General features: G+C 40.2%; 1 protein-coding gene across 1 annotated transcript in view; it reads left to right on the top strand.

The window, feature by feature from the left end:
• Positions 1-15,366, top strand: part of RICTOR (RPTOR independent companion of MTOR complex 2) — a 112,414-nt gene that overhangs the window by 57,450 nt on the left and 39,598 nt on the right. The window contains exons 11-18 of the mRNA XM_072858907.1: positions 1,416-1,498; positions 2,194-2,281; positions 3,311-3,401; positions 3,533-3,599; positions 3,702-3,782; positions 9,456-9,556; positions 12,036-12,198; positions 12,598-12,699. Coding sequence (XP_072715008.1) covers positions 1,416-1,498; positions 2,194-2,281; positions 3,311-3,401; positions 3,533-3,599; positions 3,702-3,782; positions 9,456-9,556; positions 12,036-12,198; positions 12,598-12,699 — 776 coding nt within the window. The remainder of the gene's footprint in view (positions 1-1,415; positions 1,499-2,193; positions 2,282-3,310; positions 3,402-3,532; positions 3,600-3,701; positions 3,783-9,455; positions 9,557-12,035; positions 12,199-12,597; positions 12,700-15,366) is intronic.

The following is a 15,366-nucleotide window of genomic DNA, read 5'->3' as shown; positions in this document are numbered from 1 at the left end:
TGGTTGACAGCTGCCTGAATATGAGCCAGCAGTGTGCCCAGGTGGCCAAGAAGGCCAATGGCATCCTGGCTTGTGTCAGAAATAGTGTGGCCAGCAGGACTAGGGCAGTGATTGTCCCTTTGTACTCGGCACTGGTGAGGCCGCACCTCGACTACTGTGTTCAGTTTTGGGCCCCTCACTACAAGAGAGACATTGAGGTGCTGGAGCGTGTCCAGAGAAGGGCAACGAAGCTGGGGAAGGGTCTAGAGCACAAGGCTGATGAGGAGCAGCTGAGGGAACTGGGGTTGTTTAGCCTGGAGGAAAGGAGGCTGAGGGGAGACCTTATTGCTCTCTACAACTACCTGAAAGGAGGTTGTAGAGAGGTGGGGGTTGGTCTCTTCTCCCAGGTAACAAGCGATAGGACGAGAGGAAATGGCCTCAAGTTGTGCCAGGGGAGGTTTAGACTGGATATTAGGAAATTTTACTTCACTGAAAGGGTTGTCCAGCCTTGGAACAGGCTGCCCAGGGAAGTAGTTGAGCTGCCATTCCTGGAAATATTTAAAAGACGTTTGGATGAGGTGCTTAGGGACAGGGTATAGTGGTGGTCTTGGCAGTGTTAGGTTTACAGTTGGACTCGATGATCTTAAAGGTCTTTTCCAACCTATACGATTCTGTGATTCTGTGAAAAGAAGGAAGAAATTTTTTACAGTGAAGGTGGTGAAACACTGGAGCAGGTTTCCCAGAGAGGTGGTAGATGCCCCATCCCTGGAAACATTCAAGGTCAGGTTGGACGGGGCTCTGAGCAACCTGATGTAGTTGAAGATGTCCCTGCTCATTGCAGGAGGGTTGGACTAGATGACCTGTAAAGGTCCCTTCCAACCCAGTCTATTCTATGATTCTATGAAAATTCTGGAGATGAGCACTTGTCAGTTGGGAAATGATGATTAAAAACAGTGCACAGAGAATGTTATTCCAAGTATATTTAAACTCGCTGTTCAGTTACCTTTAATTGTAGGTGAATTCTAAATAATTTGTTAGTTTTAAGATACAGCTTTTGATGGAGAAACTGCTCACAGTTCTGCAAAGATGATCCAAATCTTTCAGGTTTAAGATTTATTCTTTACTGAGAACTTTGTCTTGTCTTTCTGCCATTTCTTCCATGTAAATGTTGTTTTTGCAGATAATTTGAAAATACTGTTCACAGTAGAAAGGGTAAAAGTAGCTATAGTTTTTAATGAAGAAACAAAGTTTTGTGATTAGAAAGCTTTATTAAACATTGATTAGAAAGGAGGTGACATTTTAAAGGTGAAAAATGTTTATGATTAGTAATTTTTATCATCTGTGCTTGCACTCAAACTGGAAATCAAATTTAACAATGTGTCTAATGCTTTTTTTGTTTGGTGATGGAATATTATTATGTATTTAATGTTTTCTAGGTATTATCAGTCTGTGCAAACCTGGAAATTCTGGGATTCAGTCTCTTATTGGGGTACTCTGTATACCAAATATGGAAATACGGGTAGGTGGTAAATATTTAGTACTGATATAGGAATAATATTGGATGTTTTAATTAACATTTAAAATTTGAACATTTTTATTAGTTTAGTGGTTTAAACACAGACTCCAATTATGAGACCACTAGCCTCGAGTTTATTTGACCCCCAAGTCTAAGTCTGTAATTCCATTATAAAATTCTTGTGTGATCTTAAGCAAGTTGCTTGTTTTTTCTGTCTCGGCTCCTTACACATAAAATGAGAATGGAATCATATCCTGTATGTCTGAGAGGATGGAATGGAGGAGAGAAAAGTACATAAATTAATTTTTACTCTGGCCACAAGTCAAAGCAAATTCACAGTAGCTGCAGTTAGGAGTTCAAAGCATTGAATCTGAGATAAATAAAAACGTTTCTTCCCAGTTCCCTGCTAAATGAAGAAGTTGATGGTGGCAGTACTAACTGTTCTAAAAAACTGTAATCCAAGTATCCTGAGCTTGTGTAGTATTCGTAGTGACAATCAGGGACACTTCTAAAGCAAGCAAGCCCCTTCCCTTCTTCTCTTCTCCAGATTATGAAAATAAGCATGTTATAATAAAAAAGAAACCCTGAAACAAAGACACCAATTTTAGCACTCTCTAGAAATCTCAACTTCAATATTAATAGTGAACAAAAAGACCATTTTTTGTAAATCTGTAAAATTTCTGCCTTTTTTTTGGTAGCAAGGTCTGCTTGAGGTTCTTTATGATATATTTCGTCTTCCTCTCCCTGTTGTTGCAGAAGAATTTATTGAGGCACTTCTCAGCATAGGTAAGTGTTTTAGTACTGGTTCACATAAAAATTCTGTCTATTAAGCTCTTCTACAAATTTGAACTCTTCACTGTTTCCTCCATATTGTAAATTATGTCAGTCTTAACTGTTTCATCACTGAATTCATTGGGTGTTCTGAAGTCCTGTTTAAAACCATCAACTATTCAGTGTTGATCAAGCTACTAGAAGTCTAACTTTCTTCTGACACCCTTACTATACATCAGTTGTGTGTTTCATACAAGAGCAGTAGTGGAGCATTTGCACAAAAGACTGTGTAAATAAGTTACTACAAATTAGACTTTGAAGTGTTAGAAGCATTAGTAACATAGAAGTGTTAGTGAATGTTATAGAAGTTATGAAAAAGGGTCTTTTCTATATAATTGTGTATCTGCTAGCTATCTCTGCTGCACTTGAGCAGACTTACAGTTGCCTAGGAAAAGTAAATGTGTTCTCATGTCTATATATTTAGCAGAGATAGTCTTTTATCTTTAGAATTACTCCTTTGTAAACCTAAGAGTATCCTCTACTTTCTCTCACAGTGCAAAAGTATGAGCCCAAAAGGAGCAAGTCTCAGCCTTAAATGTTCCAGCAATTCTCATCAAACTCTGGTTATAAATGTCATTGTCATGCAGTTGTATAATCAAGCTTAATCCTTGTTCTGCGCTTATAAGTAAATAAATCATTCTTTGTTGCAAACTTGCTACTTTGTGACATACAGATGTATGGTTTAAAATTTTAGGTGTTCATGATATTTTCTGTTAAACAAGTTCAATGTGCTTATGAATTGGAAATGTCATTATTTTGGTTGATACTTAAATGAGATCTTTGTCCTAGCTTTGAAGTTAGCCTTGCTTTGTGCAGGAGTGTGGATTAGATGACTTGTTAGGGATCCCTTCTGACAAAATTTTCTATAATTTTAAACCTGAAATAAGAGTTAGTAAGAACTGTTATTTACGTACTGACAATTATTAAAATAACACTAGGAAATTCAGTGTTATAATTACTATTGTCCATATTTTCTTGTTCTAGATCCAAGCAGGTTTCAGGACTGCTGGAGACTTTCTGATGGCTTTGTAGCTGCTGAAGCTAAAACTATACTACCACACCGAGCCAGGTCAAGGTGAAGATTTTGCAAACTCAGTCTAAACGCTTCTTTTAGTTTTCTATTGTGGACAAAAATATCTGTGGTTTTCTTGCAGACACAATAAGAAGTGTACTTTCTAAACCATTTCCATGCTTTTTTCTCCTTAGGCCTGATCTCATGGATAATTACTTGGCTTTAGTGCTTTCAGCTTTTATTACTAATGGACTTCTAGAGGTAACTAATGACTTGAAGTTTAAATAGATGCTTGTTACTTATTTTAATGTTTATGGAAAAAAAAATTATACATAAAATGTAATAATTTTTTAACTCTTGAAGGGTCTGGTGGAAGTGATCACAAGTAGTGATGACCATGTATCTGTTAGAGCAACTATCCTTTTAGGAGAACTTTTGCACATGGTAAGTAGGACTTTTTGCTGAGAATAAGTAATATTAGTAGCTCATTGTAAATAGATATTTCCTATAATAGCTTTTAATTTATGTTACAAATTTGGAACATTCACCTTTGTTCAAAATAATGGGTTATTTTATATTACAACATATCACAGAATCGTATAGGTTGGAAAAGACCTTTAAGATCATCGAGTCCAACTGTAAACCTAACACTACCAAGACCACCACTACACCATGTCCCTAAGCACCTCATCCAAACGGCTTTTAAATACCTCCAGGGATGGGGACTCCACCACTTCCCTGGGCAGCCTGTTCCAAGGCTTGACCACCCTTTCAGTGAAGTAAAATTTCCTAATATCCAGTCTAAACCTCCCCTGGCACAACTTGAGGCCATTTCCTCTCGTCCTATCACTTGTTACCTGGGAGAAGAGACCAACCCCCACCTCTCTACAGCCTCCTTTCAGGTAGTTGTAGAGAGCAATAAGGTCTCCCCTCAGCCTCCTTTTCTCCAGGCTAAGCAACCCCAGTTCCCTCAGCCGCTCCTCATCAGCCTTGTGCTCTAGACCCTTCCCCAGCTTCGTTGCCCTTCTCTGGACACGCTCCAGCCCCTCAATGTCTCTCTTGTAGTGAGGGGCCCAAAACTGAACACAGTAGTCGAGGTGCGGCCTCACCAGTGCCGAGTACAGGGGCATGATCACTTCCCTAGTCCTGCTGGCCACACTATTTTTGATACAAGCCAGGATGCCATTGGCTTTCTTGGCCACCTGGGCACACTGCTGGCTCATATTCAGGCGGCTGTTGACCAACACCCCCAGGTCCTTCTCTGCCTGGCAGCTTTCCAGCCCCTCTTCCCCAAGCCTGTAGCGTTGCATGGGGTTGCTGTGGCCCAAGTGCAGGACCTTGCACTTAGCCTTGTTGAACCCCATACAATTGGCCCCAGCCCATCGATCCAGCCTGTCCAGGTCCCTCTGCAGAGCCTCCCTACCCTCAAGCAGATCAACACTCCCACACAACTTGGTGTCATCTGCAAACTGACTGAGGGTGCACTCGATCCCCTCGTCCAGATCATTGATAAAGATATTAAACAGGGCTGGCCCCAACACAGAGCTCTGGGGGACACCACTTGTGACCGGCCGCCAACTGGAGTAAACTCCATTCACCACCACTCTTTGGGCCCGGCCATCCAGCCAGTTCTTTACCCAGCAAAGACTACACCCGTCCAAGCCATGAGCAGCCAGTTTCTCCAGGAGAATGCTGTGGGAAACCATGTCAAAAGCTTTACTGAAGTCTAGATAGACAACATCCACAGCCTTTCCCTCATCCACTAGGCGAGTCACCTTGTTGTAGAAGGAGATCAGGTTGGTCAAGCAGGACCTGCCTTTCCTGAACCCATGCTGGCTGGGCCTGATCCCTTGGTTGTCCTGTATGTGCTGTGTGATGGTACTCAGGATGATCTCCTCCATCATCTTTCCCGGTACCGAGGTCAGGCTGACAGGCCTGTAGTTCCCCGGGTCCTCCTTCTGGCCCTTCTTGTAGATGGGTGTCACATTTGCTAATCTCCAGTCAACTGGGACCTCCCCAGTTAGCCAGGACTGCTGGTAAATGATGGAAAGGGGCTTGGTGAGCACTTCTGCCAGTTCCTTCAGTACTCTCAGGTGGATCTCATCCGGCCCCATAGACTTGTGAGTGTCTAAGTGGTGCAGCAGGTCACTAACCATTTCCCCCTGGATTATGGGGGCTCCATTCTGGTCCCCGTCCCTATCTTCCAACTCCGGGGGCTGGGTACCCAGAGAACAATTGGCCCTGCTATGAAAGACTGAGGCAAAGAAGGCATTAAGTACCTCAGCCTTTTCCTCATCCTTTGTCACTATGATGTTCCCTCCCCCATCTACTAGGGGCTGGAGATTCTTCTTAGCTCTCCTTGGCACTTCATATGTTAAAACCAGCATGAATCGATAGGAAGGCGGTTTGGAATGTACTGAAAGTGCTAGGGCTTCTGCTCCAAGAATAATTCTCAGTAACCAGTTGTATTTTTAAGCTGGAGTCCTGCAAACTCGCTCATTGGTTACTGTGTTTGGGAAAAGGACTTTTTGCTTTTCCTAAAATGATCGTAGGTCTGTGGCAGTGTATTTAGCTTTCTGCCTTGCAGGCTAGGCAGATGAAACTGTTTTTCATGTTTAGCTTGATGTGGCTTGGGCACTTCATATTATTCATTCAGGCAACTTCAACTTGATGGAGTACTCTTTCAGCACTGCTGTTGGTAGCCCCTTGCTACAGAGAAGCTGAAGGGACCTTGCTTCATTCCTTTTCCCTCTCCTTAAAATCTCTCTTATAGTAGCTTCTCTTTTTTTCCATTACACTGTATCACAACAAGATTAAAGTCTTTACTATTCCACACTGACAGGATTTATACTTACTTCAACAGTTAGAGATGAGAGGAATTTGTGAATTTATTCATAGAATCATAGAATGTCTCGAGTTGGAAGGGGCCCATAAGGATCATAGAGTCCAACTCCCTGCTCCTTGCAGGACTACCTAAAACTAAACCATATGACTAAGAGTGTCATCCAGACGCTCCTTGAACTCTGACAGGCTTAGTGCCGTGACCACTTCCCTGGGGAGACTGTTCCAGTGACCAACCACCCTCAGTGAAGAACCTTTTCCCAATGTCAAATCTGAACTTCCCCTGATGCAGCTTCATTGCGTTTCCACGTGTGCTATCGCTGGTCACCAGAGAGAGGACATCAGCACCTCCCCCTCCGCTGCCCCCCTTGAGGAAGTTGTAGACTGCCATGAAGTCACCCCTCAGCCTTCTCTTCTCCAAGCTGAACAAACCAAGTGACCTCAGCCGCTCCTCTCAAGCCTTGCCCTCGAGGCCTTTCACCATCTTGGTCGCCCTCCTCTGGACACACTCTAATAGTTTGAGGTCCTTCTTATATTGAGGCACCCAAAACTGCACACAGTACTCCAGGTGGGGCCGCACCAGTGCAGTGCAGAGTGGGACAATCACCTCCCTCGACTGGCTAGCTATGCTGTGCTCCATGCACCCCAGGACATGGTTGGCCCTTTTGGCTGCCAGGGCACACTGTTGACTCATATTCAATTTGCCATCAACCCAAACCCCCAGATCTCTTTCTGTGGGGCTGCTCTCCAGCCTCTCGTCCCCCAATTTGTATGTATAACCAGGATTACCCCATCCCAGGTGGAGAATCCGGCACTTGCTCTTGTTAAATTTCATACGGTTGGTGATTGCCCAGCTCTCTAGTCTATCCAGATCTCTCTGTAAGGCCTCTCTACCCTCGAGGGAGTCCACAGCTCCTCCTAATTTAGTATCATCGGCAAACTTACTTAATGTACATTCGACTCCTGTGTCCAGATCATTTATAAAAACATTACAGAAAGAGCACTGGCCCTAAAATTGAGCCCTGCGGAACCCCACTGGTGACTGGCCGCCAGCCTGATGTAACCCCATTTACTATAACTCTTTGAGCCTGACCCATCAGCCAGTTGCTCACCCCATCGTATTATGGACTTGTCTAGCTGTGTGCTGGACATTTTGTCCAGAAGGCTACTGTGAGAGACAGTATCAAAAGCTTTGCTAAAATAAAAAGAAAAAATCCACATCTACTGGCTTCCCTTGGTCAACTAGATGGGTGACCTTGTCATAAAAGGAAATTAAGTTGGTTAAACAGGACTTTCCCCTTGTGAACCCGTGCTGGCTATGACCAACTCAACTACTTCGTGGTCACTGTGACCAAGACAGCCGCCAATCACCACTTTGCCCACGAGTCCCTCTCTGTTTACAAACAACAAATCTAGGAGGGCACCTTTCCTAGTCAGCTCCCTTAGTACCTGCACCAAGAAGTTATCTTCAACGTGCTTCAGGAATTTCCTGGACCTGTTTGTGTCTGCTGTATGATATTCCCAGGTGATGTCTGGGAAGTTAAAGTCACCCATGAGGACAAGGGCAGCTGATCTAGAGATATCCCTTAATTCCTTGTAGAATCATTCTTTGGTGTCGTCGTCCTGGCTGGGTGGTCGATAGTAGACTCCCACAACAACATCTGCTTTATTTGCTTTCCCCTTCATCCTTACCCAGAGGCTCTCAACCGTGTTGTCGCCAACTGTAAGCGCCATACAATCCAACCCCTCCCTTATATACAGCGCCACCCCCCCGCCTCGCCTGCCCTGCCTATCCCTCCTGAAGAGCCTATAACCGTCCATCATGGTACTACTGTATTTGTCTTGCTCAGGTTGCTTTAGCCTACTGTAGACCAAAAACAATCAACCAACCAAAAGAAACCTGCTTGAAGAGCAGAAGTTAACCTAAATTATTTTGCTATAGAGATGATATTGTTTTCATATACACTCCAGTGCTACCTTTCAGCCTGCTGAGAAGCTGTTAGTCATATGTGAAGTGATATGATTTACCTTTCTTGAAAACACTTCTTTCTTTTCCATGGCCTTTCTTGATGGCAAGAAGCGTATGCAGCAGAGCACTTTTTGATCAGTTTTCTTGTGGCTTGGTTTTTTGTTGTTGTTTGGTGGTTGGTTTTTTTTCCCCAAATTAACTGCTTTATAAGAGACACTAAGATAGTGAAATAGAAATTTTTCTTACAAAAATTTGAATATGAGATATCAGACATAGTCTGCATCTTCAGACTCTAGACTCATTTCAGTGGTGCAGGATTGGCCTGTCCTTAATGCTCAAAAAACCAAGATCACAATCTTCAGATATAGGATTGCTTATTACTGCAGTGATTTACAACAACAGCTCAGCTCAGCAGCGTGGGTCACAACCATAACAAATCTGTTCTTTAGTCTCTTCAGTTATTTTTTTTTTCCTTTTTTTCTTTTTTGTTCTTGAAATAATTGGTGGAATTTCTTGAGTGTTCAGTCAGCCATGTGGTTTAAAAAGAGGAATCTGCATTAATGTATGCTGTTTTTCTTGTTTTCTGGAATACTTTTGAATGGGAGTGATTAGATGCACTGATGTTTGAGTATGCTGCAAAGCATAGGTATTTTTTTGTTTTCTAAAGAGATGATTCACTAGTCTGAGATAACTGTTTATCAAAATACTGAATGACTATTTGTACTTAATTTTAAGATATTGAAGTAATTTCTTTATCTTCATTATTCTGTAGTTTTCAAAAGTATTTGCACAACTACCCAAATTGTTTCCCAAAACCCAAATGTTTCCCAAAGTAAAAGCTATTAAATGTCCAATAACTTATGAAGTTATATTTATTTATCAGATAATATTTTTGTGTAGAATCATTGGTAGTCAAAAGTATTGAATGAACATCGTTAGTTTAAATTGTGTTTCTGATTTTAGGGGTTTTAGTACTTTTATACACATGACATAAGGATATCTGATGCTTTGCATGTTTTTGCATTTTACAACTTAAAAAAACCGCCAATGCAAAAAATACAAGTGAGAAGGCTCCAAAAGAAGACAGTTTTAAGACTCAGAGCCTTAAATTATTTTCAGTTGTATTTCAGATTGATTAATTAGATCAAATATTCAAAATGGTATGTGTAATTATTACTCTGACGTTTTGTTATCATGCATTTGTCAAAGTCTTGTGAGAAGTGGTAGATTCTTCAAATGCTGATCCTAAAGAGATGGCTGAAAATGTTGTAATAAGTTATTCTAACTAGTTCTCTGTTGTTGTTTAGGCAAACACAATCCTTCCTCATTCTCACAGCCATCACCTGCACTGCTTACCAACGCTAATGAATATGGCAGCATCTTTTGACATCATGAAAGAGAAAAGACTGTAAGAATTCTAAGTTACACTTAAAAGCGAAAATATGTGCATCTCCTTTTCCCCCTGCAGTTGAATGAAAACCTACATTATGAGTTTTCTGATGGCTGAAACAACTGCTGTCTTTATTTAAAAGAAAAATAGAATATAAAATGCTCTGTGATACTTACTAGGGAAATAGTTTCCAGTGCATGATTCCAAAAGTGTGATATATTTACAGTAACAATTTAGAAATTTGGAAATAAAGTTTTGATAGTAGATTTCAGAACACTTTTGCATAGATTGCAAGATTTATTTTTTTTTTAAATAATTTTTCTTAAATTAACTCTAAGGCACTGTTTGACCAAGCACCACCTGAGATGTGTTCTGTGTGTTTGACCTCTTCATTGTTTCATGCTTCTTTTTTGGCATTTTGATACAATTAAGCTTTCCAAACTAAAAAAGCCTGTACCAATTTTTTTCTTTTGGTGTTTATCTATAGCTAATTAAATAGTAATAGACCAAATCAGTGAATCATTATTAGTGTGAACTAGAGCAAAAAACGTAATATTGGCATGGGGCTGTTTTTTAAACCTTTTTTTCTTCAGAAGAAAATGGTCATTGTAACAATAGTAATTATGTTAAAACTTTCTGGTGCATTTGATTGAAATTTGCACTGATAATTTTTTCAGTTCATTTCATCTCCACTTTAATATATGACTATGAACAGAAATTTTAAACAACTTAGTGCAGCATTCTGCAGTGGCATGTTAAGCATCATTAGGAACTGTTTGGCACTCGTAATAAAATGAGGTATATTTAGGCATCTGACTGGAAACAAATGTTTATAGAAGCTTTCTATTCCTTTTTGAATGAGAAATACCTGAATTTTGAAACTTTAAAAACCTATGGGCTTTTTTATTTTATTTTACTTATTTTTTAGAATTTCTCTGTACATCTACTAATCTTGCAATTTAACCTCTGAAGTGCTCTGTCTAAAATACCATCTCCTGGGTATTTCACACAATTTAAACCTCTTCAGGAAAGAAGTCAAATAATTTGATAGATTCCAGTGTCTTTAAAATGTGTTTCTGTAACTCAGTGGTCTTACTTGCATTTCTTTGTAGAAGACTACTTCAATTGAGTGTGTTGTGGTTTTTTTTCAAATAGTAAATTATAGTAAATGTTTTTGTTAATTACTCTAGCGATTCCTGATGTGGTTTGTCAGATCAGTATTCTGATATATTTATCATAAATTTGTATTTTGTCTTTTGTTGTGTTGTCAGTGATAAATTACATAATCTTTTCGAACTGCTACTGTGAAATGATAAATGCTGCTTGTAGAGTGCTTCCCAGAAACTTAATGCTCTTCTTTTTAGTTCTGAAGGTTTCTTATATGTCAGTAGAAGATTTTGATATGTGAAAACACAGTTATTTTTCAAAAAAAGCATATCTGAAACTCCTTCACAGGGTATTCCACTTGGTCAGTGCTGTGGGAGGAGAGGAAGAATGAAGAGCAGAAGGGATATGTTTGTGGATTACATGCATTTTTTTTCACTTTTTGGCATTTGTGGACATACTTGACAGAGTAGTAAGGAGTCCTGGTTTTGTTTGGAAGAAAGTGATTTTGTAGATGTAGTATTTGTCATATTTGGGGATCTTGGTTTTGGTCAGCACTCTGTATTGTTTCATACTCTGAAAAACTGTAAGCCCGGTTACAGATTAAATTTATGTAATTTAGGTAGGTGACCAAATTCACAGGTATTTGTTTGTTTGAAGAGAATACAAAAAATCCACTCTCCTACCCTATGACAATTTTTGTTTATGGGGAATAAAGGTAGACTTCCGTCCTCATTTTTTAGACTTCCTTATTTTATTTGCTCAGCAATTTTTTGTTGTTGTTGTGTTTGGTTTTTTTTCCCTCTCCTGCTACCATTATTTTGCAATTAACTGTTTCTGCCCATGTCAAATGTCATTTCTATTACTTCCTATCTTTTCCTGGAAAATTTCTTACATGTTGTTGCTGATCTGTTTAGATATAAAGAGCAGGAAATATACTATTGATACTCCTGCCACCCTGTGGGGAGGGGAGAAGAATTTACAAGAAATACTTTGTTAGTCAAAGATGAAGCTAGTCACCTCAACTTCACTGTAGAACGTTCATCTACTGTAACATCTCACGATACTTTATCAACTTTAAACTTTACAATATCTTTTGTGAACTCTGAAAGGTACCACTAATTGCAGAGTAGAAGAAAAGGTATCAATAAGGCTTATTCTTTGGTACTAGAAATTCTGAAAGATAATTTTCTGTATAATTTCAGTACAAGACTGAGGGATATGGAAGTATGAAAACTTCTTTATATAAAGAAAATTATTTTCTTTTTATTGGCTTTGGAATTGTTGGTGAATTCTTTCTTGAGCTATGTTTATTTAACTCAAGATATAGCAGTGGCGCTCTTTAGTTGAATAACAGTTGTCAAATACTGATTATAGTATTTTTTTCTATTAGACGTGCAAGTGCCGCACTCAACTGCTTAAAACGTTTTCACGAGATGAAGAAAAGAGGACCTAAACCTTACAGCCTCCATTTAGATCATATTATTCAGAAAGCGATCTCAAACCACCAGAAAAGGGATCAGTACCGTGTGCAAAAAGACATCTTTATTTTAAAGGTATCACCATTATTGATTTTTCAAAACTGAATTTGACTTTGTATCTTGGAGACTTAGATCCCACACCCCCCCAAGCTTCACACTCTCATTTAATTCAGAGCCATTTATGTGATTTCTTTGTAGAATTTTTTTGATTTGTCTGCTAGCTACTTGTGCATACTACATTGTATTTCTAGAAATTGAAGAGTGAAATTACAATAATTTTTAATGTTTTTTAGTCCCAATTATGATCTCTTACTATTAGATTTTTAATGCAGTACTATAACCATGCAATTTACTTTCAAATCCAAAATACTGTGGAGCGTAGCCCTTTTAATGATTATTACACGAACAGTAAGTATATCGTGACAAAACATGATGCAAGGAAACTTACTGTAGTTTTTTATGTCTGTATTCCAGGATACAGAAGAAGCACTTGTAATGAATCTTCGAGACAGCCAAGTTCTCAATCATAAAGAGAACCTTGACTGGAATTGGAATCTCATAGGGACCATACTGAAGGTGAGCATAAAAAGGGTGTGGTACTATTTTTATGCAATTATTTGTGTGTGTGGGGAAGTCTCCATTTTACATGTGAGCTTTGACTTTCTAATATCAATTCCATACTATATCCCATAATCTGTTTTCTTTCCGAAAATTAGGATCTCATGGGTTTAATCAGTGCTGATACAGTCTCTTTGTATACAACTCTTAAACTATATACAAAAATACACTACAGTTAAATTCACAAGTTTATTAATAAGCATATATTAAATTTTATATAACTTTATTTGTATAGAAATAGACTTTATAGAATGAGATATAGTGACTTAAGTTGCTAATACTTTAGACTTCAGTCCAAACTACATAGGGATACTGCCTTGTTCAGTTTCATAGCAGATTTTTTTTTTTGATATGTAATGTGCGCTGAAGGCTAAGGCTGGAGGTGGGTTATAGATCAAGCTTCAGATGCTTAGACTGAGACACATACGAAAACTTCAGTAGCATGCAGTCTTATTGTATGTTTTGAACTAATACAAATAGTCCCATAGCATCAAGTTCATTACAAAATGAATTTGTTTTCACAAAATAAAGGAAATATCTCTGACAGGGAGGGCATTATCTTAAATATATTTACTGTACAGCTTTTAAGGGACTGCCTTTTTTTTAAGCAGAGGACTTACTTTCTTTGAGTAAGAAAACTTTCTGACTGAGTACTTGGTATAGTCTTAGAGCCAAAATAGCTCCTGTCATTCTGTGCATCAAAGCCATCCTTCCATTGTTACCCCCAAGTAACTTTTCTTACTGTCGTCTTTACTATGTTGTTATAAAGATGGCAAAAGTACAAAACAGGATTAATGGTGACAGACACAATCAAGATTATATTAAAAAAACCAACATCCACCTACACACACACATACACCCCCCCCCACCCCCAAAAAAAATTCCCCTAAATATTTCTGCGCATTTTTTCAGGGACTGATAAACTTGAGAGAGCAAGAATCTGTCTGTTATAAAGATCTGAATAGATATATGACAGTAGCTTTGCTCCACCGAATTCCACTGTTTACAAGGACTGTCGCGGTTTAGCCCCAGCTGGCAACTAAGCACCACGCAGCTGCTCGCTCACTCCCCCCTGGTGGGATGGGGGAGAGAATCGGAAGAGCAAAAGTAAGAAAACTCGTGGGTTGAGATAAAGACAGTTCAATAGGGAAAGCAAAAGCCGCGCACACAAGCGAAGCAAAGCAAGGAATTCCTTCACTCCTTCCCATGGGCAGGCAGGTGTTCAGCCATCTCCAGGAAAGCAGGGCTCCATCACGTGTAATGGTTACTTGGGAAGACAAACGCCATCACTCCAAATGTCAACCCCTTCCTTCTTCTTCCCCAGCTTTATATACTGAGCATGACGTCATGTGGTATGGAATACCTCTTTGGTCAGTTTGGATCAGCTGTCCTGGCTGTGTCCCCTCCCAGCTTCTTCTGCACCTGGCAGAGCATGGGAAGCTGAAAAGTCCTTGACCAGTGCAGCAACAACTAAAACATCTCTGTATTATCAACACTGTTTTCAGCACAAATCCAAAACATAGCCCCATACCAGCCACTATAAAGAAAATTAACTCAATCTCAGCTGAAACCAGGACAGTATCCACCCCTTATTCTATACCATTTACGTCATGCTCAGGTCCCACACTATCCAATACATTCTCATTACCCACCGTCACCCTTCCCATCCTTTCATATAATACACACATATCATTCCCTTAGTCTATGGACCACCCCTACAAAATATTTGTAAAATGTTCCATAAATGTCCACAAAATGTCCACTGAGTTCATTTAGTCCATGACTTTGGGCTTCATCTCTTGTGGTTGTTACTCAGGACAGGAGAGGTGGTGTGTTGCTTGGAGTTATTGGGCACCAAAGCCAGCTCAGGTCAGGACGCTGCTGCACTTGCACTGCTTCTTGTAAGGCTTGTCCTCCATTGGTTCAGGTGGTTCCAGCTGTAGTAATTCCTATAACATGCAACTCAAATCATGGGTTACAACAATTTAAAGGTAGATCCATTACAATGTCCACCCCTGGTCCTTTTGGGCCAGGTTATAGGATTTAACATTGCAATGAACTCCTCCCCTTGCCCCTGCTCCAGCTTGGACTTATCCACAGAATGTAGTACCTTCAGAAGTAAACTTGCTCCAACATGGCCTCATGCACAGCCACTGATGCTTCAAGGTGTACCTGCTGCAGCATGGACTTCATCCACAGCCACAGATGCTTCGAGGTGCACCTTATCTAGCGTGGACTTATCCTTGGGCCACAATCCCTTCAGAGGTATACCTGCTGTGGCACAGACATAACCGTGGCACAGACATAACCATGGCCACAGACGTTTCAAGATGTACCTGCTCTGGCATGGGCTAATCCGTGGGCACAGACGCTTTGGGGTGTCCTACTCCCACATGGATTCATCCACAGGTCACAGTCCCTTTGACTTGAGTTCACACTGGAGTTCCAGCCTGTCCAGTACAGCAGCACAGAAACAGCAGCGATGCCCTGGCCATCTGCCAGCCCAGGCGCAAGGCTATTGCTATTATCAAAATGTTCCCAGGCACAGCAGAGTAAGGTGATCAGCAGTACAGCAGCACAGCAAGCAGTGAAAGCAAAAAGCAGCCACTAACGAGCACTCGACTC

This window comes from Ciconia boyciana, chromosome 4, assembly GCF_034638445.1.
Source record: "Ciconia boyciana chromosome 4, ASM3463844v1, whole genome shotgun sequence".
Lineage (NCBI taxonomy): Eukaryota > Metazoa > Chordata > Aves > Ciconiiformes > Ciconiidae > Ciconia > Ciconia boyciana.
This window is presented reverse-complemented; position numbering and strand designations above follow the sequence as displayed.